Source organism: Galeopterus variegatus, unplaced genomic scaffold, assembly GCF_000696425.1.
Source record: "Galeopterus variegatus unplaced genomic scaffold, G_variegatus-3.0.2 Scaffold747, whole genome shotgun sequence".
Classification (NCBI taxonomy): domain Eukaryota; kingdom Metazoa; phylum Chordata; class Mammalia; order Dermoptera; family Cynocephalidae; genus Galeopterus; species Galeopterus variegatus.
The window spans coordinates 340119-362781 of record NW_007726858.1 but is presented as its reverse complement, the minus strand read 5'-3'; the positions used below and the strand labels follow the sequence as shown (position 1 = coordinate 362781).

At 38.6% G+C, this 22663-nt stretch overlaps 1 protein-coding gene across 4 annotated transcripts; it reads left to right on the top strand.

Annotated features, from left to right (window-relative positions):
• Positions 1–36: 36 nt before the first annotated feature.
• Positions 37–22177, top strand: RBM18 (RNA binding motif protein 18). 4 transcript variants are annotated; one of them, XM_008572032.1, is made up of 6 exons: positions 37–122; positions 3364–3492; positions 11022–11058; positions 14385–14471; positions 16310–16395; positions 19350–22177. In XM_008572032.1, the coding sequence occupies exons 2-6, from the start codon at positions 3380–3382 to the stop codon at positions 19507–19509; spliced, it is 483 nt and encodes a 160-aa protein (XP_008570254.1). In that variant the 5' UTR covers positions 37–122; positions 3364–3379; the 3' UTR covers positions 19510–22177. The 4 variants fall into 4 exon arrangements, with proteins under 4 accessions (XP_008570254.1, XP_008570251.1, XP_008570255.1 ...); XM_008572029.1 differs by having other exon boundaries at positions 11022–11148; XM_008572033.1 differs by lacking the exon at positions 37–122 and having other exon boundaries at positions 3384–3492; positions 10966–11058.
• The last annotated feature ends 486 nt before the right edge of the window (positions 22178–22663 follow it).

Sequence of the window (22663 nt, the reverse complement as noted above, 5' to 3'; positions counted from 1 at the left end):
GGCGCGGCGGCGCAGGCGTAACGCGTCACGGGCGGCCTGGCAGCGGGCGGTGCTGAGTCGGACAGCGGAGTTGGGACCCGCTTTCGGGGCATGAGCTGAGGGCTCAACACGGAGGCCAGGAGGTGAGTCCGGCTGCGATGTGTCCTTGCACCTCAGCATTGGCCCCACGAGGAGGTCCTACGGGAGGCTGTTCTCGCAGGACGGCTTCTCAGGCCCTGCCGCTGGCCCGGAAATAACAATGTGGATAATGACCTCTCGCCTGTGGGAATTCCCGGTCTAGAATCAGGAAGCCGGGGTTCCAGGCTTGACCCCGCCGTTAGCTTTTTGGAGCAAGTGCCATTGCTTCTCTGGACTTCAGTTTCCCCGAATGACTATTCCTGGCTACCAGGGTTGTTGCAGCTCAGCTGGGAGAATAGATGTAAAAGCGTTTTGTGAACTATGTCAATTTAAGGGATTGTCGCCGTTGCATACCCAAAGGATTTTGGTGGTCGGCTGCCGTCTTGATCTTTTATTTCAGTTTACCGTTTCTCAAAAAGCTCCGTGCTGAGCTGCCACCGGTATTGTTTTATTTAAAACTCACAACGACCTCATGAGATAGGAATAATTGTACCCATTCTGGGAAGGAAGAAGAAACTGAGGCTCCGAGTGGAGAAGTGGCTTGCTTCATTCATGCATTCAGTAAACACTGAGCACCAACCATGAGCCAGGCTGGGGATAGAACTGTGATCAAGATTGGCACGGCCGTGTCCGCTAGGAGCTTTCATTCTAGTGAGGACAACAGAAGATAAAACATTAAGTAACACATTGAGTTAGCTTTATTGGGAAGAAAAAGGTGGCTGTGGTAGAGAATTACAAGAGGATCTATTTTATTAGGGAAAGCTTTTCTGTGGAGAAGACACTTAAAGGGAGATCATGTGACCTGCTAAAGTCCCACAATAACTAGGTGCAAAAGCCAGGATTTGAATCCCCGTCTCTCTGGTCCCATATTCTGCACTCATCCCGCTAAAATATGGTACCTTTTTGTGGTATTAAGTAGCTGCTGGTATTATTGGTGTTTTTAGACATGAGAAAATCAGAAGTTCCTATCATTCAAGTCTCAACCCAAATGTCATCTCCTTTAGAGAGGCCTTTCTTCTCCACTCAAACTAAAGTCGTCCAACCCCATGTCAAATAACCCTGCTTAATTGTATTTCAACATTTATCACTAATTGTATTTTTTAGTTTATTTTGATTTTGTGTTGTCCTGCTCCTCTTCCAAATACAAGCTTCCTGGGGGCAGGGACCTTGTTTTTTAATACTCTGACCTCAGTTAACTAGACAATGGCTGGAAAATAGAAACAAAGTAATTTTTTTTTCTGAACAAATGAGCTGTAAGAAAGTAGAGGGAAAGGAAAGCAGGAAGAAGACAAAATGTTTCTCCCGTTTCCCCTCCTGGGATTCTGTTTATGTCTGTTTCACCTTTCTCTCAGGAGGTAAGAGCGAAAGCTATGACTTACTAATTGGTCTATTTTCAGTAGATAGCTCAGGGTCTAGCAGTTTGTAGTTGCTTGTCACACACTGCTGAACAGATTGAAGATGTGAGTAGGAAAGGAAAATTATTCACGTGTGCAGGGGGGTAGGTAAACATGTTCAACAAACAATTACCTAGGAACTGATATGTACTAGATTTTGTAGGGTGTGCTGAGATGTAAAAGAGGTAATGGCAGTGTCAATATGTATCAGCTGGTGTTATTAAGACACAGTTCCTGCAGTAATTACCTCTGAGGCACTTCTGGATATTTAGGACACATGTTTTCTCTAGCAGGGAGTTCTGAACTCTGGCACAGCCAGCCATCTTTCCAGCCCCTTTTTCTTTTCTTTCTCTACCACATTATACATTTATTAAAGCTTTATTTTACACCTGTCATCTCATTTTTGGTCCTCTCAGCAGCCTTAAGTTGTAGGCAGGGCAAAGTTTATATAAAGATGAGGAAACAAGCTCAGCGAGAAATGACTTCCAGTGGAAATGTCATAATTTTAAACCAGGTGTTCTGACACCAAGATATCTACTCTTTCCATTACTGTCTCCAATCCTAATCCTATTCTCCTTGGCTCTGAGATGAGAGATTTCAGGAGCTAAGACTAGTACAGTAGGTCCTCCATATCCAGGGATTCCACATCTGCAGATTCAGCCAACTGTGGATGGAAAATACTTGGGAAGAAAAAAAACCAAAAACCAATACAATGTTTTAAAGAATATAGTATAACAATTTACATAGTATTTACATTGTATTTGGTATTAAAAGTAATCTAGAGATTATTTAAAGTACGTGGGAGGACGTGTAGGTTATATACAAATTCTATACCATTTTGTGAAAGGGACTTGAGCATCTGCATATTTTGGTATGGGGGGGTGGAGTCCTGGAACCAATCCCCCGAGGACACCAAGGGACTACTGTAATAATTTAAGCTAACATTAACTGAATGCTTCCTAGGTGCCCTGCACTTTTCTTATTGCTTTAAGTATATTAACTCAGTGAATTCCCACAACAATTTTATGAAGTATTGTCCCCATTTTACAGATGAGAAAACCAAGACAAAGAATGGTTAAGTAACTTGCCCAAGGTTACACAACTAACAAGTGGTAGAAATGCAATAACTAAGGAGGAATAGCCTCTTCTTCCTAGTCTCTCTCAAACTCTTAAACATGATAATAGCTAATATGTATTGATTACTTACTGTTGTTAGTTACAGTATTTAGTGATTTTTCATGTACTGTATTTAATCTTCACAACAACCCTATAAAATAACTATTATCTCCACTAATGTATATGAGGAAACTGAGGCCTAGAAAGTGTAGGTAATTCACCAAGTCACACAACCTGTTTTCAAACCCAGTTCTAACTCCAAAATCTATGTACAAATTTTCCATATTTTCTCCTCCCTTTTCTGTATTGCCTCTTCCATGAGGAAAAGGGAGGTAATGCGACTCTTCCCAACGCATTTCCTTCAGTGCAGTTAAGATTCTCTGCCTGGTGGTTTCCAAAGCTTATTTTGGGTGACAGTTGTTGAACTGGAGTATCATGTAGTAATAGAGACTTTGGCCTCTTGCCCAGTCAGCCTCTGGCTTCAGAAGAGGAAAACTTTAGTTTCTCCACACAGAACCACGCCCCTTTCACCTTAAATGGCAGCTTCTGTGCTCTGGCTGCCAGAAGAGCTGTCCCAAGGGAACTGGTCTGGGGCCCTGGTTGTGGAATAACTGAGGCCTTTGAAGGACTACCCAGGGGACATGCACTCCTTGAATAAATGTTTGTTAGGTTGAATTTGAAGTCTCATGTTCACAGTTTTGCTTCTCTCCTGCCTAAATGTTCACATTTCCTTTAGTATTTCATAGAGATTGATGGAAGCAGAAACCAAAATTCTTCCCCTGGAGAATGCATCCATCCTCTCAGAGGGCTCTCTACAGGAAGGGCACCGATTATGGATTGGCAACCTGGACCCCAAAATCACAGAGTAAGTCTAAGTTACCTTAATTCGTGACATACAAAATTGCGATGTTTTCAGTGATGATGCTCAGAAGAATTTTCAGGGGGTGTAGGATATATTTTGGCCCTTTTATTTATGTTTTACCTTGGAAGGTGATGTGATGATGTTATTAGCCTGTTATCTTGTCAGTTTTCTTACATTTGGACTCTCCTGAAAGGACACAAACTTGGTTATCCTTTAAACCATGTATCTTTTTTTTCCTGCTTGCTACAGATGTTTTCCCATTTCTAATTATTGAATTCTTATACCCAGTGGCTATAAGAAATTATTTTCTAGTATCAGCCTCAGGCATACTCTTGTCCCTAAAAATGAAGCTATAAGCAGAAGTATTCTCAGTACCTTTGCAAACCAGGCAAGGGGGTACCACTTGACTATAATTCATGTTAAGCAGCCGCAGAACCATAAGAAGGTCAGAATTAGAAGGGAGGAAAGGATATTAGAGATCATTCCAGTCCCTCTGGTTTTCGTTCATTGATTAAATGATTTGAGTGCCTATTGTGTGCCAAGTGCCATGCTAAGTAGTTTTCAGACTTTTTCCATCTGAGGAATTCCATCTTAAAGTCAAAGTAATCAGAAGTTATATGTAAAATAACTTAGAGCTGCTGTGATCAAAGGGGAAGAGGTATACTCAAAGCCTTTTATCAATTGCAGGCCTTTCTTTGGCAATCCCTCATGAAGCTCTGTGGAACTTCTAGGGCTCCATGAAGCACACTTGAAAACTTCTGATCTGATCCAGCTCTCTTATACTACAGTAGAGGAAATTGAGACCCAAGAGAAAAATGTGCCACGCCCAAGATCACAAAACTAATTGAATTGTCCTGACTCCCCACTCTTTTCATCACAGACATTACAGTGGAAAGGAATTTCCTAACAGAAAGAATTGAGAGGATTTTCTTTCCCCCAGTGGTTTGGTAGGAGGAAGTTGGTGTTTGGTGGCAGAGTAATGAAGGGTAAACGGATAGAGCTGTATGAGGCCAATGCTCAAAGCACGTGGGGAGTATATCATCAGTCCTAGAAGTCAGTACCTTTGGAATAGTGTTAAAGGAAAGGGTGGAAGAGATGAGGGAACCTGCTTGTTTGAGTCTGGGATGAGAGGAGGGGTATATAAGGATTAGAATTAGGAGAGGAAAGGAGATGTAAATTTATTCATCGGGATCATGACAGAAAATTTAGTTCCTTAAACCTGCTCAAGCCTTTTCAAGTAAATGTAGATACATTTGGGTACCTCTAGAAATTATGATGGTTTAAGATGTGTTGCCCCATATCATGTTACCTTGGTCACGGGGACCTGGAATTAGATTGCATTTATTTCTCTTTTATGGTTCAGTGCTTTGAGGATGAATGTGTGAATCTGCCCAAACTCTCAATTAATGTCTGTCCATCAAAGAAGCGTTTTTCATTGTCTAACAAGCTACGAGGAGGTGCTCCCAAGAGTGATTTCCATTCCCACCTCTGCTTGTCTGAGTGGAATTCTAAAGCATGGAAACAGTGTTGGTTGTGTTGGCTGCAATTCTCTGTAATGAGACTCTTGTTCTGATTGTGTCCTGCTGCTTGACAGGAAGGTTCAAATGGGCATTTGCCCCCTAGTTTATGTCATAAGTTGGAGTATATGAATGTTTTCTTCTGTTAGAGCATTCACAGGAACATTGAGTCAAAACTTTCCCACTGATATCTCTGTTCTTTTTACGTCAGGCCAGATGTGGACGTCAAGTACTGAACTAGATCAGAGCCTCACTAGCCGGAAGTGCTCATGCTCTCCCTGTGGCTTCTCTACTTCTATATCACCAAAGGCCGTTTTTACTATTTTTCTTCTACCGATCCTTTACCTTAAAACATTTTGTCTGTCAAACAAACCAATTTATTAAGTAGTAATGAATTTCTTTTTAAAGACATAACTACCAATCATAGCTTATGGTTAACATGAAATGTTTAGTATTGCCTCATTTAAATTAATTACAGCAAAGAAATTTGACATTTTAGTAAGGTAAGTCCTATATTATGGAAATATATGATTTCCTTCCTAGGTTTCTGAAATACATAACTTCTGGATCCTGGTCCTCTCAGGGTACGTAAGATGAGCCTAGATGAATTATTAAAATATAGTCATTCCTGAACACCAAAGGATTATGTACACATAATCCTTATGCAGACATATGGTGCCTGTCTTCTAGTCCAGTCTCAGAAAGTATTAGTTTAATCCAAATCTTTGAACTTCTAATGACTCTTGACAGAAGTTTGCAGAGCATCTTATAGTTTTCCTGGTTATATTTACCCCCCACCCACAAATTGTTGCCAGTTCTTCCTGTTTCCCCTTCAACAGACCCTTCTTATCTCTCTGTCCTAAATATATCCTGACTCTTTACCACCCCTCTTCCTGATCTCTTCTATAAATTGACTTGAATGCACCTTCAATTCAAATGTTCTCTTACCACTTGTTAGAAGATAAATTATAGCCCATCATGAATGGTTACAGGACTGTGTAAAACAGAGACAATTTTTAAAAAACATTTTTCCACTTAATTTTTTGAAGTTTATTTTGCAGTTAGTTCTAGTCATTCTGTGTATATGCCTGTTGGTTATTAATCTGAGTCCTGGTTGATGGACTAGGATGTCGATCAGTCTCTTCTCAACAGGATATACTTTCCTGACTGTCTAGCACTCCAATATTATGCCTCTTGTTTAGTTCTGTTCACTCTGTGGTTGTAGTTCTGACCATTTTAGGGCCGTGCTAGATGCCAGAAATATTTGTATGCTTAAATAGATCTTAGAGATTTGGATTTGAGGGATAATATTATGCCTCTTGTTTAGTTCTGTTCACTCTGTGGTTGTAGTTCTGACCATTTTAGGGCTGTGCTAGATGCCAGAAATATTTGTATGCTTAAATAGATCTTAGAGATTTGGATTTGAGGGAGTGATGACCCACTCTTCTTTGTGGAGGTAGCAGAACCCATGTTCTTTCTACTATATTCTTATTCCTCTCAACTACAGTGTACTTCATTTCTTTCCTATAAAATGAGAATGTTCAACTAAATGATCTGAGCATTTCTTCTTGCTCTAATATTGTATGAGTTCCTCTTTTTTAAACTTATAACAACTTCGTGAGGTAAGTAGAAACATTATTTTTCCTGTTTTATAGGAAAAGAAGAGTTAAGTGAGTTGACTTTGTTTACTGAAGTAGTTAGTGATAGGACTGATTTCTCACTGCCTAATTAACTGCTCTTTACACAAAATATACTAATTGTCCAAATAACCAGTCATAATCTGAATTATCTTATTCTAAATTTTAAAATGTAAGGACTTTTAAATTGTTGTGGGACCCACAATTTAAATGTAAGGGTAAACAATACCTTTAATATTATTACCAGTGCCTTCAACAAAGAAACCAAAAAAGTTAATGTCCTTAAGCATCATCTATTTTTCCACACTTTGGTCTTCTCTAAAAGGGTTAATATTGGCTTTCTTTTTGAAATATTAAATGTGCTGTATAGAAAGCCATATTAATAGCTACTGAAGGAGAAGTATGAGAGAGAACAAAGCCAGTAGAAATTCTAATAGAGGGAGCATTCTAAGTGGAGGGGAAATCATAAATAAGGATAAATAAATAAGAATAAGAAAGATTGTTATTTGTGAGCATAATATCAGGAACACCTTTTTGACTTAAGTAGAGGTTGAATACTAAATGGTAATGAAAATAGTAGGATAGATAGGTCAAGGCAGGATCTTTAAAATTTGTTCCAACAAATTTGAATTTTACGTAGAAAAGACTCATTTGTGGGTGTTTTGCAGGAGACCGACTTCATGAAAGTGATGTTTTAGTAGGAAGATTAAACATCAAGTTGTAGGATGAATTGGAGGGGCGCAGACTGAAGATGAAGATTTGCTAGGAGAGAATGCCATAAACTAGCCCTGCTATCAGTATCACCTAGTTAGAGACAGTGAACTTGGAGACCGGTGGTGCATCTGAGAGATGAAGTGATGAAGAGGAGTGGAGAGTTGAAGATGATCCTGAGGTTTCTTGCCTGAGGCATGTAAAGGAATCATGTTCCCATTGACCACTGGGATAGCTAAAGAGCCATCAGGTTGTGGTGGGGAGGAGATCAGTTTGGGGTATGTTAACTAAACATGAAAGCAATGGAGAGCCATCCAGGTGGCAGTGTCCTTCTGATGTAGATGTTAAGGGATAAACTGAGTAAATTAGAATGCAAGGGAAAATAAATGCATGAGCCTGTGAGAACAATACATTCACCCCTGAAGAAAGCCCTGTTTATCTCTTAGTCCATTCCTCATTTTTCCTTCATTGTCCATGCTTCTTTTCATGTCTTGGTTTGCATGAAGTGGTCTTTATTGTTTGCTTACTTAAATTTGAAACACAATAAGACCATTTAATAACATGCATAGAATAGAAAATAAAGACCCACCTCGTAACAGTTTTTATACATTTATATAGAAAATTTTCTCTAAAACTGTGCACTAAAAATGATCTTTAATGTCATTTCACTGGCTTTCCATTGCTTATAACATCAAGTTAGACACACCATGTCCTTCATCACCTATGCCCTGCCTACCTTTCAGCCTGATCTCTTACTGCCTACCCCCACTCTCTTCCAGTGGATCAGACTCTTTTTCACCTTCATGTCTTTGCACATGATATCTTCTCACACTGACACACTCCACCATGTCCTTCATCACCTATGCCCTGCCTACCTTTCAGCCTGATCTCTTACTGCCTACCCCACTCTCTTCCAGTGGATCAGACTCTTTTTCACCTTCATGTCTTTGCACATGATATCTTCTCACACTGACACACTCCACTCAGATATCACCCCTTCACGGAACTTTCCTTAACCACCACATTCCCAGCACAATTTGCCCTCTTTCGTGTGTGTGCTCATGTTCATAACCTCCATGTACAAGTATCACACTGTTTTGTAATTGCTTAATTACATATCTCTCCCCTCTAACCAGAATGTGAGGTTGTTGAAGGCAGGGAACTGATTTTATTCATCTGAATAGTACAAGTACCTAATTGGTGCCTAATTGACACATAGTAGGTATCTGTTCTAACATTTGTTTAGATTAATTACTTCTGTGACATTAGGTGGAAAGGCTGCATTAAAGACCCATTGCAGAAAACACTGATTAAGTTGCAGAAATATGTGGGACTGGATACTTATTCTCTAGTACCTGAAGGCTGCGGGGTGCACATTTCATGAAGTGAAGCAAGCCTCTGCTGAGTATTGAGCTCTCCCATACTATAGCAGCAGATAAAAGTGCTTGCAGATGTGAAAGCAAGATCCTTCAGGCTTTTTCACTATCAGAGCTTGCAGTTCCCATCTCCCGGAAACAAAATAGTAAACATTTCATTCCTTTTGTTTCGGTGTTCCGATAATTTCAAGAAATTATCAAACAAGAAAAGAAATCCTGAAGAAGTTGAAAGACACAGACCTAAGCAGATGTTCCTGGAATCTTAAGGTCGCACTTCTCGGGCAGAATGTGTTTGTTAGTTTTACAAAGAATAATCTGTTGGCATTTTCTTTTCTGAGTAAATTAAAATTCATTTCCTAGGAATTGCCAGTTGTGTTACCTTCCTGCTATTAAGCAGAATGTAGCTAATGAAAAGATGACGAGCCCACAGTAGCCCTTAGATCATTTTTTAAAAACGGGTTTGATCTACCATTTGATGACAACTGGCAAGGTGTTGTGGTTTGAGATATAGTAAGTGGAAGATGCAGCTGTGAATTAAAGATCCTGGGGGAAATTCCTCTAGCTCCTCTGTGTATCTGAGAGACTCGCCCTTGCAGTAAGCCTATTCAAAAAGTCAAGTAGAGCCAGAAATTTGTACTTGATGTACCCCGCTTTCTTCTAAAGAATCGTCTCCTACACTCTCACTAATGGTTGAGATGTCCTGATGGGAGTTGAGAATTTAGAAAGGAGAGGGTCATGGTTATTTTCTCTTTCAAAACAGATACAAACACCAGATTAATATCCATAATATGCCTTAGGATCCTTGCATCCTGCCCCAGTACTAAACCTATATTATGTTCCACTATGTCAGACACCTGACCCAGGATAATGGGCTTCCTTGTTGATGTGCATTTGTATCAAATTTAGTATAGCTTATGATCCATTTTATATCTTTCCGTCTCCCAAAGAAGATTCTTGCTCAAGAATAAAATCTTGATGAGTTTGTCCTAGAAAACAATGTGAATATAAATATGGCTATAACGACAACTTTACTGACTCCCTGTAGGTTAGAATTCCCAGTAATAACAGATTTAGCATGTGGGCTGATACCTTTTTAGTATCACAGGGACAACATTGTTTAGAAAAAGCCTTGACTGCATTTGAATAGCGTGGAGGATGCCAGGAGGAAGGCCAAAGGAAAAGGAAACGGGAGAGCTGTTGGTTTGTCTCACCCTTACATCAGATGACAGGAAGTCGGAATTGAGATTGGCCACAGCAACCTGTTAGGGCCACATCTGTTTGAATAACTTAAAAGCTCTGTAGAAACCAAGTAAGTTTTAGAGTAAGGTATCTAAAAAGAGGATGAGGAGCAGAGTGGCAAGCAATAACTTAGGGTGAACGTCCTGCCTTGACCATTTCTTCCTTGGCCATACCCCAGAGTATAAACTGTATTAAGGCAACTGAGGTTGGTTAGTTACCCATCAGTGGATGATTTATAGGACTGGCCAGGTTCCCCTGCCCTGTGTGAGACCAGCCTCAGTCACGTTATGGTTCCACATTGTCCTGGTGTTCAGTCACATTAGGGATTGAAATTCTCAAGCACTTATGGAAATGCCACTAGCTGTGGTTTGGTTTTTGACAGTTCCTGGCAAGTGCAAATTGGGTCTAATGATTTACTACTGAATCTAATAGGCAAGTCTTCCAGGGGATTGAAATTCTCAAGCACTTATGGAAATGCCACTAGCTGTGGTTTGGTTTTTGACAGTTTCTGGCAAGTGCAAATTGGGTCTAATGATTTACTACTGAATCTAATAGGCAAGTCTTCCAGGACTGTTTTGTGTTTGTGTGAATGGATATGTAGATATGTATTTGTTACTTTGTTTATTTTTGAGATAGGGTAGGCTTTGGCTTTTAGAGTTTGAGTGTGTTTCTGATGGAGTTATAGTTATTCAAATGCTATTTCATTGCCAAGAAATTAAAAATAAATAAATCGACACTATTTTTGAGCTTTTCTCCAAAAGAAAAACAAATGGTGCTTGTGGGCCAGACAGCTGTTTGTAAGGTGTGGTTTTTTGTTTGGTATTTTTGTGTTGGATAGACGCATAGCCATGACAATTCTAGTTCCCATTCCAAATAGAGGCAAACAACTCTGTTTGCCAGATAAACTAACACAGCAGTTTGGAGGAAGGCAGGGGGCAAGAGCTAGAGATTTTATCCCTGGGGTAAATTATGTCCTGCTTTTATCTCGCACTTCAGGCTGAGTGGCCAAGAAAATTCCCAGAGCGGACTCACAGGCCCTTCTTTCTCTACAGATACCACCTCCTCAAGCTCCTTCAGAAGTTTGGCAAGGTAAAGCAGTTTGACTTCCTCTTCCACAAGTCAGGTGCTTTGGAGGGACAGCCTCGAGGGTACTGTTTCGTTAACTTTGAAACTAAGCAGGTAATTGAGATTTCTTCCCTCTTCATAGTACTCATCAAACTGTCATAATTATTTGTGTATCTCCTTTGACTACTAGAATAACAGTTTCTTGTAGGCAGGGGCCATATCTGATTCGTCTCTGTGTGGCTTGCACTGAATCCTAAAAGAGATCCTCAGTAAACGAATGAATTTGTAAACAGCTTTCAAAATCTAGCCTCCCTAGGCTTGAGATCTAAGGCAACAGTCTTACTTTTTGGACCAAATGTTTTGGGATGCCCACAGTGAGCACATGGACATCGTCCTTCCTATTCTGTTTTGTTTGTTCCTTTAGTGGCTGACCAACAAAGCCTCCTTTTCTTTCAGCAGTTTTGCCCCACAATACAGCAATCCTGTCTGTGATGAGCCACCCACAAACTCTTTTATTTTGATTTCTTAAAAATGTACCCTTCTTCTCAATGTCTCAGAACAAATGCATACAAATTTTTAATATAGGTAGAGGAAGAGAATATTCAGCTTTAACAATGATATATACATGTATCTTCTTGTATTAAAAATTAGTCTTTGGAGTGAAAATTCATTGATAAAGAAATTGAATTTGAATGTTATTAAATATAGAGATGCTGCTTAGTACTTTGTATAATTTGTTGTGTTTAAGAACATTGCTTTGTAATTGTTTTATTAATAATAATTTATATGGATGCTTTTCTTACTATAAAAGTAATATATTCTTATTATAGATGAAAATATAGATAACCACAAAAGAAAATTTAAATTATTTGGCCCAATACGCGGAAATAATCACTGTTAATATTTAGGAGTACATCTTTCTGGGCCGAGCCCGTGGCGCACTCGGGAGAGTGCAGCGCTAGGAGTGCAGACAATACGCGGAAATAATCACTGTTAATATTTAGGAGTACATCTTTCTGGGCCGAGCCCGTGGTGCACTCGGGAGAGTGCAGCGCTAGGAGCGCAGCGGCGTTGCCGCCGCGGGTTTGGATCCTATATAGGGATGACCGGTGCGCTCACAGCGCTCACTGGCTGAGCGCGGTGCAGCCGGTCTCAAAAAGGACAAAAAAAAAAAGGAGTACATGTTTCTAGTCTCTTTCTTTCTTCACATTCACACACACTTAAACACAATATGAGTACAGTTTATAACACACAAGTAGGATCATATTATCATGTTGATCACTCAAAAGATATTAAAATTTTTCTGTCATTTAATATATATCAAGATAACATTCTGTATTGTGATATTGTGGTTTCACTACTATATGTGTGGACGTATATATGTATGTGTATGAACATAAGTCATTGATCTACATTGAAGATTTATGCATTTTATTATATGTGACTTAGACTGTAATTAAAAACTAATTAACATTTTTGATGACTGCATAATATTTTACTATATTAATATATGGTAAGTTATTTGACTAATCCCTCATTGTTAGCTATTTAGGTTGTTTCCAGTGCTTCACTAGTGTAAGCATCATGGTAGTGAATATCTTATAGCCCTCACTGTATGTATATTTACTACATTCATGGAAATGGAATGGCGTCATCAAATGCCTGACACAGTTGCCCAATTGCCTTTCAAGAAATGATGTATCAGTATGTTCTGAGACTGTATGAAAGTGTCATTTGTTCTTATCAGAGCTGGGTATCTTTTTATTTCATATAATTTTTGCAAATATGATAGGCAATACTTGATACATTGTTATTCTACTTGTTCAAGTTTTTTGAGAAAAGTGAAAGAATGCCTTATATAATTAGCATTATATGATAGAGTGTGATGAGGATTCTTGCAGACAGCTAAAATCAGTGATCATGTTGGGGATAGATGTTGGCTTAAAAATACTGGACTAGAATTCACAAAGCCTTACTTGTATTTCTGGCTGTCTTATTTATTAGCTTTGAGCAAATTTCTTAGCCTTTTTTGGCCTTAATGTTCATCTAAAAATGGGGATTCAAAACACACGACCTTCTTACCTTATAGGAAGTTGGGAAAATAGATGAGGTTACTTATGAAAACACAGTTGGCATTTAATAATATCATCGAATATATAAACTTTGAAAGAATATACAGAAATAGGAAATTATTTTTTAATAATTTCAGATACTTCAGAACTAATAGAGTGCCATATAAGTTCTAATTCACCAAATGAAACTTAAAAGAAAAATAAAATGCCTCTTATCTATCACTTTATGTGTGCTGTAGTGGGGCAAGGATGGCCAGTGAATATCCAATGCCTGACACATAGTGGGTTCTTAATGAGTATTTGTTAAATGTCATGCTTGTGCTCTGGAGGAATAAGAAAATCGCCAGTAAAACCAGACCGGAATACGTACTGGCATTACACCCCAGTCCTGGGTAGCCTCTCCCTCGCCTCTAGGACTTCCTGTTCCTCTTCTGTTCCTTAAGAACTTCACCTCCGAGAAATGTGGGTTACACTTGGCTGAAAGCCTCATGGATACAGATGGGGCAGAGAAGCTTTGGCAGGATGGGAAAGTACAGGCTTCCTGGGAATGACCTAGAGTGACTATTAATCCAGCTTCAGGAATTCCTTTCAACCTTGTTGCTCCCATATCTGATAGGGAAAGGGGTCAGGGAACTTTTGGCTCTGAAAACCAGGTGCATAGATTGACTCACACAAACACCTTGCTCACAGCCTCTTTGACTCACTCCTGCTTTTTCCGGCCTAGTTTCCTTCACTCCTGTATCTTTTGAAGCCATTACTGTTTGTCACTTTGGATCCAAGGAGTAAGCTCTATTTCAGGATATAGTTCTAGGGTCTCTGGGTGGAGTACAATTTCTTGACATACTATGTGTGACCCTAACTAGTAGACGTGTGTAGAAAGGTATCAGCTAATGAGAACAATACTATTGCTAACATTTGTTAAGTGCTTACTGTATGCTCCATACTTTACATGCACTCTGAATCCTCACAACCACCACTGAGGAGCAAGCCATATTACTCCATCTTACAGGTGACAAAGCTAGAGCCATTAAGTGACCTGCCAGATATCATACTGCTAGCAACTGACAGAGCCAGGATTTGAATTTTCATCTGACTGGCTTTAAAAAACTCATACCCTTTTTCTTATTCTGCCTTTTTAAATTGTAAACCCTTCGCCAGTTATTTACCAAAAGCAGTTTGGTTAGAAACTCAGCCATCAAAGCTAGTGAGGCCCTATCAGAATGCATAGCCAGCTAAGCATTTCAGTTTTTGACTAACATTTGTCCTTTTCCTGGACAGGAAGCAGAACAAGCCATCCAGTGTCTCAATGGCAAGCTGGCTCTGTCTAAGAAGCTGGTGGTGCGATGGGCACATGCTCAAGTAAAGGTATGTCCAAGAGGCTGGAAAGGCAACATAAAACCCCATCCTGATGAGTTTTCTTAAAGACATTTGTCCACTAACCCATTTGTATCCAGCCTTTTCACATCTGGTACAGCCATACTTTGCTCTCCTACTTGTATTTACCATGCCAAGAGGCTGGAAAGGCAACATAAAACCCCATCCTGATGAGTTTTCTTAAAGACATTTGTCTACTAACCCATTTGTATCCAGCCTTTTCACATCTGGTACAGCCATACTTTGCTCTCCTACTTGTATTTACCATGTGTGTTGCCAGATTTCTCTTTTAAGAAACAGCTCAGGAGGGATTAAGTTCCTCCGTTGTTTCTCTCCACATGCCCACAGATCCTGTTTTTGATTGATTTTTCCGTGTGGCTAATGTATATACTCCAATCTCTATCTTTTTTTTTTTTGGTGGAGCTTGTTCTTTGAAGGAAAAAATGTATTTATTTTTAAAATTAGTTGCTTTAGGCATTATTAGACTCTTCCCAGCCTCTCAACACCACGGAGAGATTGAATTTGTTTATTGTAAATGCTTGAGAAATGGGTAGTTTGTGTGAGTGCTCAAAGCACTGGCATCTCCTTACTCCAGAGGTCTGGACAGTTGTTAGGTTGTGGGTTTGTGGGAGTTTGAGTGCTTGTATTGTCTCCAAGCCCTGAGAGGTGGCAAACTGCCCTGTTCATCCTGTAGTTGCTCTCTTGGGAGCATGTACTAGAAAAGCTGCGGCTTTTCTATAAATAAAATATGAAAAAAATATATATGAGTGAATGGCATTCTATTCCAGCTGGCACAGAGGTGGTGAAGTGTGTGGACTGGAGCTGTCGCAGGAGTAGATTCTCCTCTTTCTGCAGTGGGATTTTGACAGATCTGCCTGAGAAAAGATTTGTGACAGAGTTGGAACTTCAATCTTTAGCAATATGGGCATGGTTTTAAGAGTCACAGAAACTAAACAGATACTTAAGCTCAGTGTCCAAGCTGAAAGACAAAGCTCAAACACTTTGTATCCTTATATCAGGTAATCACAGAACTTTCTCAATTTCAAGGACACATTGCCTTAAAAATAGACACAACAAGGAGAATTAGCAAGTGCTTTTTTACTCAAAAGAAAATCAAGTCTCATTTGCCAAACTGGCTTTCGTTTTCTTGTTCTGCATCTCATTGAAGAGGCATGCCAAAGAAATCATCCTTCATTCCTGTCTTTCATTTGAAAGTCTCTATGCCTCATGGTTCTCTTCTATAAATCTTTTTTGACCAGAGGCTCCTGATTGCTCTTTAATATGACATTTACTTTTTACAAGAAGTGTGTAATTATCTGACATCAAATTAAACCGCTCTGTTACCACAGAATGTTTTCTATATCAGCAACTGAAAGCTGTTCCTACTTTTCTTCTCCACTCAGGCCTCTTAAGAGTTGAGTATGATGCTTGCTACTTTGCAAAATCCAGCAGAATTTTAAAGCATTTTGAATAAAACAAAATAAATATTGTAAGAGGTGATATATGACAGTTAAAATGAGAATGTAAGAGTGTAGCCCTGCTGTGTATTTATACTATCTGTGAATTTGAAAGTTGAAATTCTTTTCCTACCAATTAAGGAGGACTAATGGCTATATGGAAGCTTCTTTTCAACTTCTTTTTGTAAACTTACAGCTTTTAGGCCAAATCTGTCTGGGGTTTTGCATTAATTCTAAATGTAAAGGAGTCCAAAAACTATCCAGAAATATGCTGATGATACACTAGTGTGATTAGAGTCTCTGAACCCATGCAATACAGTAAAGAGCTGGTTTCTGCCCCCATGAAGTAATTTTTCTTTTTCTTACTTTCAGCGATATGACCATAACAAAAGTGATAAAATCCTTCCAATCGGTCTTGAGCCATCCTCAAGCACTGAGCCTACTCAGTCTAACCTAAGGTAAGATGATGTACTGTAGAAAGACAGTTATTCAAGAGCTTGAGCCATTTCTTCATTCCACACCTTTATTCATACTGTAGAGAATCTTCAGACTCTTCACTTAGAATGGAATCTGCTGGTTGGCTCCGTTGGTTAGAAACGGGTGTTATAACACCAAGGTCAGGTGTTTAAATCCCCGTACCAGCCAGCTGCCAAAAAAAAAAAAAAAAATCCACTAACCTGACACGTTGAGAGATGTGTTCAGTTAATCTCCAGAGTGTATGCATTTCTTCTCCTTCCATCCCTCCCAGATTGTGTACCCATTTATAGAATTTACTCACTCAAAAAAGTCTGGGTGCAACTACCACACCAGGCCTTATGTTTAGCATTGGGAGTACAAAGATAAATCAAACACACTTCTTATCCTAAAAACAAGCATTTTAATAAGGCCTCGGGTCTCTTTGGCATTTGTCATTATACATTAATTCCTCCCCAACCATGAGTTTCCTTTTACAAAATTTTAGTTTGCAGATATTTAATTCTATGTACCATTGCAGCAACTATAACAGTTTTGGTTCTAGTTTGTATGAATTATAAGTTACTTCTTTGGAGTTAATTCAAAACAGGGGAACTAAGGGTTGGGCAGAGAAAGGGGAAGTTAAGTGAATGATTGAACAGAAGTATAAGGGTTTTTTTTTTTTTTGGTTTGGGGGGGTATATGTGGTTTTGTATTTTTTGTTGTTGGGCTTTTGGGGGGTTTTTTGGCATTGTAGCCTAGGGAGAAATTTTAACAATAACAGTAACAATAACCAGAATTTATTGAGGTTACTCTGAAGCAGGCACTGTGCTTAAACACTTTACATGCAATTTGTCATTTAATTATCATAAAAATTCTGATATAAGTACTCTTGTACTCATTTTACACATGAGGAAAATAAAGCTTAGAGAAATGAAATAGCTGAGATCATGCAAGTAGCAAATAGCAGAGTCAGGATTCAAAGCCAAGTCTGTTGGACTTCAGAACGCAGCCTTTTAGTTACTATTTCAAAGAAGCTCTAGGTTGTAAATGCAGGAATATAGTTCTAAAGCCTGTTCCGGGGAGGGAAGGAAGGTATGTGAAGGAGCACCAATGATACATAAGGATCAGAAATCAATAGTCATAAAGTCAGGAAAGTGATGACTATTTGAATGGAGGACCAGACGGGGAAAAAAGGCCTTTCTTATATAGTATGTGCACCAAACAAAACAGATTTATACACATCTCATTAAACTGCAGGGAAAGGTGTTCCTGAAAAGTCTTCAGGAGTGGTAAATTGAAATTCATTTTAATAGTTACTCATTTAGATTTACTGTCATATTGCTTAATTTTGTGCTGCCTTTATTGTTTTGTGCTCTTGGAAATTTAAAAAAAAAAGATTTCTATGTGGGTATTTTTTGTGGAAAAACAGAATTAAAAGATAATGCTAATCTTTCCATGAAGAGGTACTTTTTGAAATACCCTCACATAGATTCACTGGGAGCTTATATCCACTGTGCTGTTTTCCCCATAAGGTTTGAACAGACTCCTTGATTACAGATTGATCTCCTTGGAGGTTTTCATAAATCTACTCCTGCTGGGAAGGGATGACTACCTTTATGCTTGGTGGTCTTCATGTTACAATGAGTGTGTCTTTAGTTTCTTTTATCAGTGTTTTCCACTTATTTGCTAGATAGCATATTGCTTTCCATTTATTTTTTAAAATAGAGAAATTTAACTTACATCTTTCTATTAACATCTATGCCTAATTAGAGATGGTTGTTTCCCTGCATACAGAATGAATGGCTGGCTGTCCCATTAATGGAAGAGATGCCAGAATGCATCTTAGTAATACCTTAGTGTTCCTTTTACTGTAACTTTGTTTTTTAATTTCTTGCCTGTGTAAATTTATGGGTATGTGCAGCAGATGTATACCTTTTGAGGAGTTCTACAAGGCCATATATACACTCCTTCCAAGTTTCTCTCACTGGCTATAGGCCATTGACAGCATCAAGAGTGGAAAAAGGAGCCGTGGGCCAAAAAATACCCACTGCCTGAGTGTTTTCCATTCTGGTCAAGGGAGAGCAATGATCTGAATCAGAGTGAATTCCTTACAACTTCTGCAGCATTTCCTTTCCCTTTCTGTTTAATACAGAGCTGTTCAGCTCCCAACCTGATAGAGAGGAAAAAGCAAGGGCTTTGGTGATAAACTGGAGTTGAATCCTGGCTCTGCGGTTTGTTAGCTGTGTGAACCTTGGGCATATCTCTACCTCTCTATGTTTGTTTTCTTTATCTGTAAAATATGGATGGCAACCCTTACAGGGTTATTGCAAGGATTAGACACAATATAAGAAAAATGCTGGGCACTGTGCCTGGCTCATTGTAAGCACTCTGTGAATGATAGCCTTTATTACACATGTTTGTCAGTAGAGAGAGACCCTATAGGATTTCCAGAATGTTTTTTCCATTATTATTCAGTGATTCAAAAGGTGGTACAATGTAATGGTTAAAAGCAATGGGCTTTGGAGTCAGCTTGCATTCCAATCTCATCTCTATCACTTACTAGCTATGTAACATTGGGCAAGTTAACCTTTCTGTGCCTTAGTTTCTTTATGTGCAAAATAAGGAATATAGCCTACTTTGTAATGTCATTTTCATTCCTACAAGAATTATTTTTGAGTGCCTTCTTGCAGCCAAGCACTAAAGTGCAGAATGGTGACTGCTTCTGAGGATTAAATGTAATGAATGTGAAGTACTCCTAACACTGTCTGGGCTTATATTAAAAACTTAATAGATGGTTCAGACTTGATCTCTTTCTTAAAATGAGAGTATTAGTTTAAATGCTTATAATATCTTCTTGCTTCTCCGATATGCATAAGAGGCACAAGGAGATGAAATAACACAAGTATTTTCTGAATGCATGTAGACCCACTCTTATCCTCTGCTGTCCTTTTTCTAGTGTCACGGCAAAGATAAAAGCCATTGAAGCAAAGCTGAAAATGATGGCAGAAAATCCTGATGCAGAGTATCCAGCAGCACCTGTTTATTCCTACTTTAAGCCACCAGATAAAAAGAGGACTACTCCTTATTCTAGAACAGCGTGGAAATCTCGAAGATGATGATTGTGAATTACTGTAGCAGCAAAATCAAATCGGTCTCCACACCTGAAAGCCTCTGCCTTGTACACTGTAGATGTGAATGGTACTATCCAACAGAGCACAATCACATGTTAGCGTTTGGTAACATAGCATTTTGGATGTCCTTATGGATGTGTCTTCCTATATGTAGAATTGAGCATCATCCAGAATAAATAGGACCGTATCCCAAATTGTGATTTGAACACTGGGATGCTCTAGTTGGCTGGTTTGTTTGGATTTGTAACTCCAGAAATATTCTATCATGTGCCAGAGAAAAAGGCAAACATACAAAATGTTATTATCGAAATCAGGAAATGAAATGTATTAACGTCCATCAAAAAAAAAATAGAGCATTCTTCTGTGCTCACAAGTCTTTACAACCTAAAGAAAAAGTAAGAGACGGAGGGAAGTGAGAGACAGAATTTAAATCATGTTCAGAACTATGGTTCCAGAATTTACTATGGAAATCCCTCCAACTGGACTAAAAAAGAGAAAGTTCTTGGCAAAAGAAAGCTGGACTTTTGAGGAAATGTTGTAGTAATGTGTTCAAGAATTATGCTTATTGTCTCAGAATCCCAATTAGGAAAACATGGTGTATATCTTAAAATTGTTTGCATCAACCAAACTGTAGAATCAAATTTAGCATTTTATACTACAACAGAAGTTCTGTTTGAAAATCCAACTTTTATTCTACAGTGATCATTTTTTAAAAATCTAAATAATCTTGCCATTTATAATACCAAATGTTGTTATTAACGTGGGACTTTTAAAGTTGCACTTACTGCATGAGTTTGTTTTTATAGCATGAGAAGGTTCTATTTGGAGTTGTATCATGGCCAATCTAAATAGAAAAGCAGAATTTCCTTGAAAACTTAAACATTGATGTATTGGTCACTATCAAACATATTACTTTCTAATAATTGTGTAGGGGGTCTGCATAGAAGAGGTTGAATTATCTTGTACAGGATGAGGAGGGGACATGGAGTGAGACAGAAAGTCAATGGAGCAGGCACTACTCTGGTACCAAGATTATAATGACCTCATCTTTTATGTAGTTTTAAAAGACTGCATGATTTGAAAATGATTCTTCATTTGTAGAACATACTTCTCCCTAGATATTATTGCCTCTTTTAAAATCCTAAGCATAACAATATAGAGAGCTAAACAAACCAACAGATTTAGGAGGGTTTTTCTTCAGCACAGTTTTGATCAATTTGCTGCCAAGTTTGACAGACTGTTTCACTGGGCAGCGCCATTGCTCCTTTACCAGGTAAATCACTTTGTTGCTGCAGGTGCCATTCCTAGTGATTACAGACTGTTTACCCCTATCATTCCTAGTAAGAGGAAGCTTTCATTATAGGAACTTAAGTCTTCCTATGGGTATAAATGAATTTAAGACACTTCAATCAAAACTTCAGCATAGTGGTTTCAGAATTCACAGAACTGGCTCAGAGAAATTCTTATCACTTTTTCGAAGGTTAATCTTTTTAGATATCTTTAGATATCAAATACTTTCTGTATTTATTAGCTATGTCTATCTATGAGGCAAGTAACCTTCACTTGCAGGATGGTTCAGAGAGAGGGGAGCACTAAAATCTCCCATTTTTCTGGTGACTTCTTGGAGTGTAGAATTCACCATTTTATCCTTAAATTCTCAAAGGGTTGTGGTGGAGTAGAACTTACTTAATGCAAATTAGTTTTCTATTTTTAATAGGAACTTAGAAAATCCTTAATTTAGAATTATATAGAGTTTCCTTTAGAAACCAGAGCTATTTATTTGTATTTAAAGCAGTGTTTATTATTTGTACCAATTCTTATCCTTCTGTGTGAATAAATACAAGACAGTGTCTGTGTGGTTTGTCCATTTACTGGGATAAAGACTGCAGCTCTCTGGTAAGCTTGCTTCCACTCAGGACTTGCACCAGTGTGTCCAGTGGGGTGCTGCTTCTAAGTGCCTTCACTGCAGAGGGCTCTGGCTAGAGTCAAGCTCACAGGCAATTCTCTTCACCCTTTATGCCCACCTACCTCTGCTGTTAGAGATGAGGAAAAAGACCAGCTGTTCTCATTGCAGATGTCACTATTTGAAAAGAAGAAGTCCCTGCAAGTATCATACCATGTTTAGTCTTTCCTTCAAAGTAGAGGTTTTAAAAGAATAAATGTATAAATCATGAATATACTGATAGCAGTCTGACGAAAGGTTTGTAAAGTACCAGTGTTAACTTGGTTCAACTCTTTGTTATGAGGTTACCTGTACTTTGAAATTATTCTTTGGTTTACTGTTTTGCTAAAATTATGTCACTTACAATTTTGATTTATACAAGGGTAAAGAATTGAGGGACATATTCAAGAGGTGTGAGCTATCTAATCTCAGCTCCTATTTTATCAAATGCAAAATGTAACCCTAACCAGTTGATTTTCTATAATTGGCATCTCAGTATTGGGGAAGAGGATCACATGAGAAAAGATTTTTCAAAGCATGTAAAAAATCAATAGTGCAAGTTTTATGAAAGCAAGTATACAGCTCTGACCTTGTTTACTAAGGTATGCACAGTTAATTTCCGAATTCTGCAAATATATGTGTGATTTTTTTATACTACTATAAAAAAGAACAGGATTAATTCTTGCCTTATAAATTAAATGTTGAACATTTCCTGTGTGTAATTGTTATGTTCCTACAATATGATTTGATCCCAGTATATTTATCCTTGATTTCCTTTTTCCCTCCTGCTCCTATCCAGTCCTTCAACAAATCCTGTCAACTCTTACCTTCAAAATATATCTTGAATCCATCCACTTCTCACCACCTCCAACACTACCGTTTTTGTTCAAGCCGTCATCATCTCTCGCCTGAACTATTACAGTACCTTTCTTATTATCTCTCTGTCTTCACTATTGCCTCCTTGTAGTCCATTTTCCACACAGTAGCTAAAACAACCCTTTTCAAATTCATTTAAAATGTCATTCTCTTCTCAGTGGCTTCCCATCACACCTAGAATAAAATCCAGAGACCTGTAAGGCCCTAAATGACCTGTCTCTGACTACCTGTCTGCCCTATAGCCTGCTATTTTCCCCTTGCTCATTGTGCTCCAGACACACTGGCTTCCTTGCTGTTCCTTGACTACAAGGGAGTCCCTAT

Bases quoted from the DNA above. Each gene is read 5' to 3' on its own strand.
- RBM18 (XM_008572029.1), top strand. From the start codon at position 3,380: ATGGAAGCAGAAACCAAAATTCTTCCCCTGGAGAATGCATCCATCCTC. The intron at 3,493-11,021 runs GTAAGTCTAAGT...CTTTCTCTACAG, and splicing joins CTGGACCCCAAAATCACAGA to ATACCACCTCCTCAAGCTCC. The intron at 16,396-19,349 runs GTAAGATGATGT...TCCTTTTTCTAG, and splicing joins CCTACTCAGTCTAACCTAAG to TGTCACGGCAAAGATAAAAG.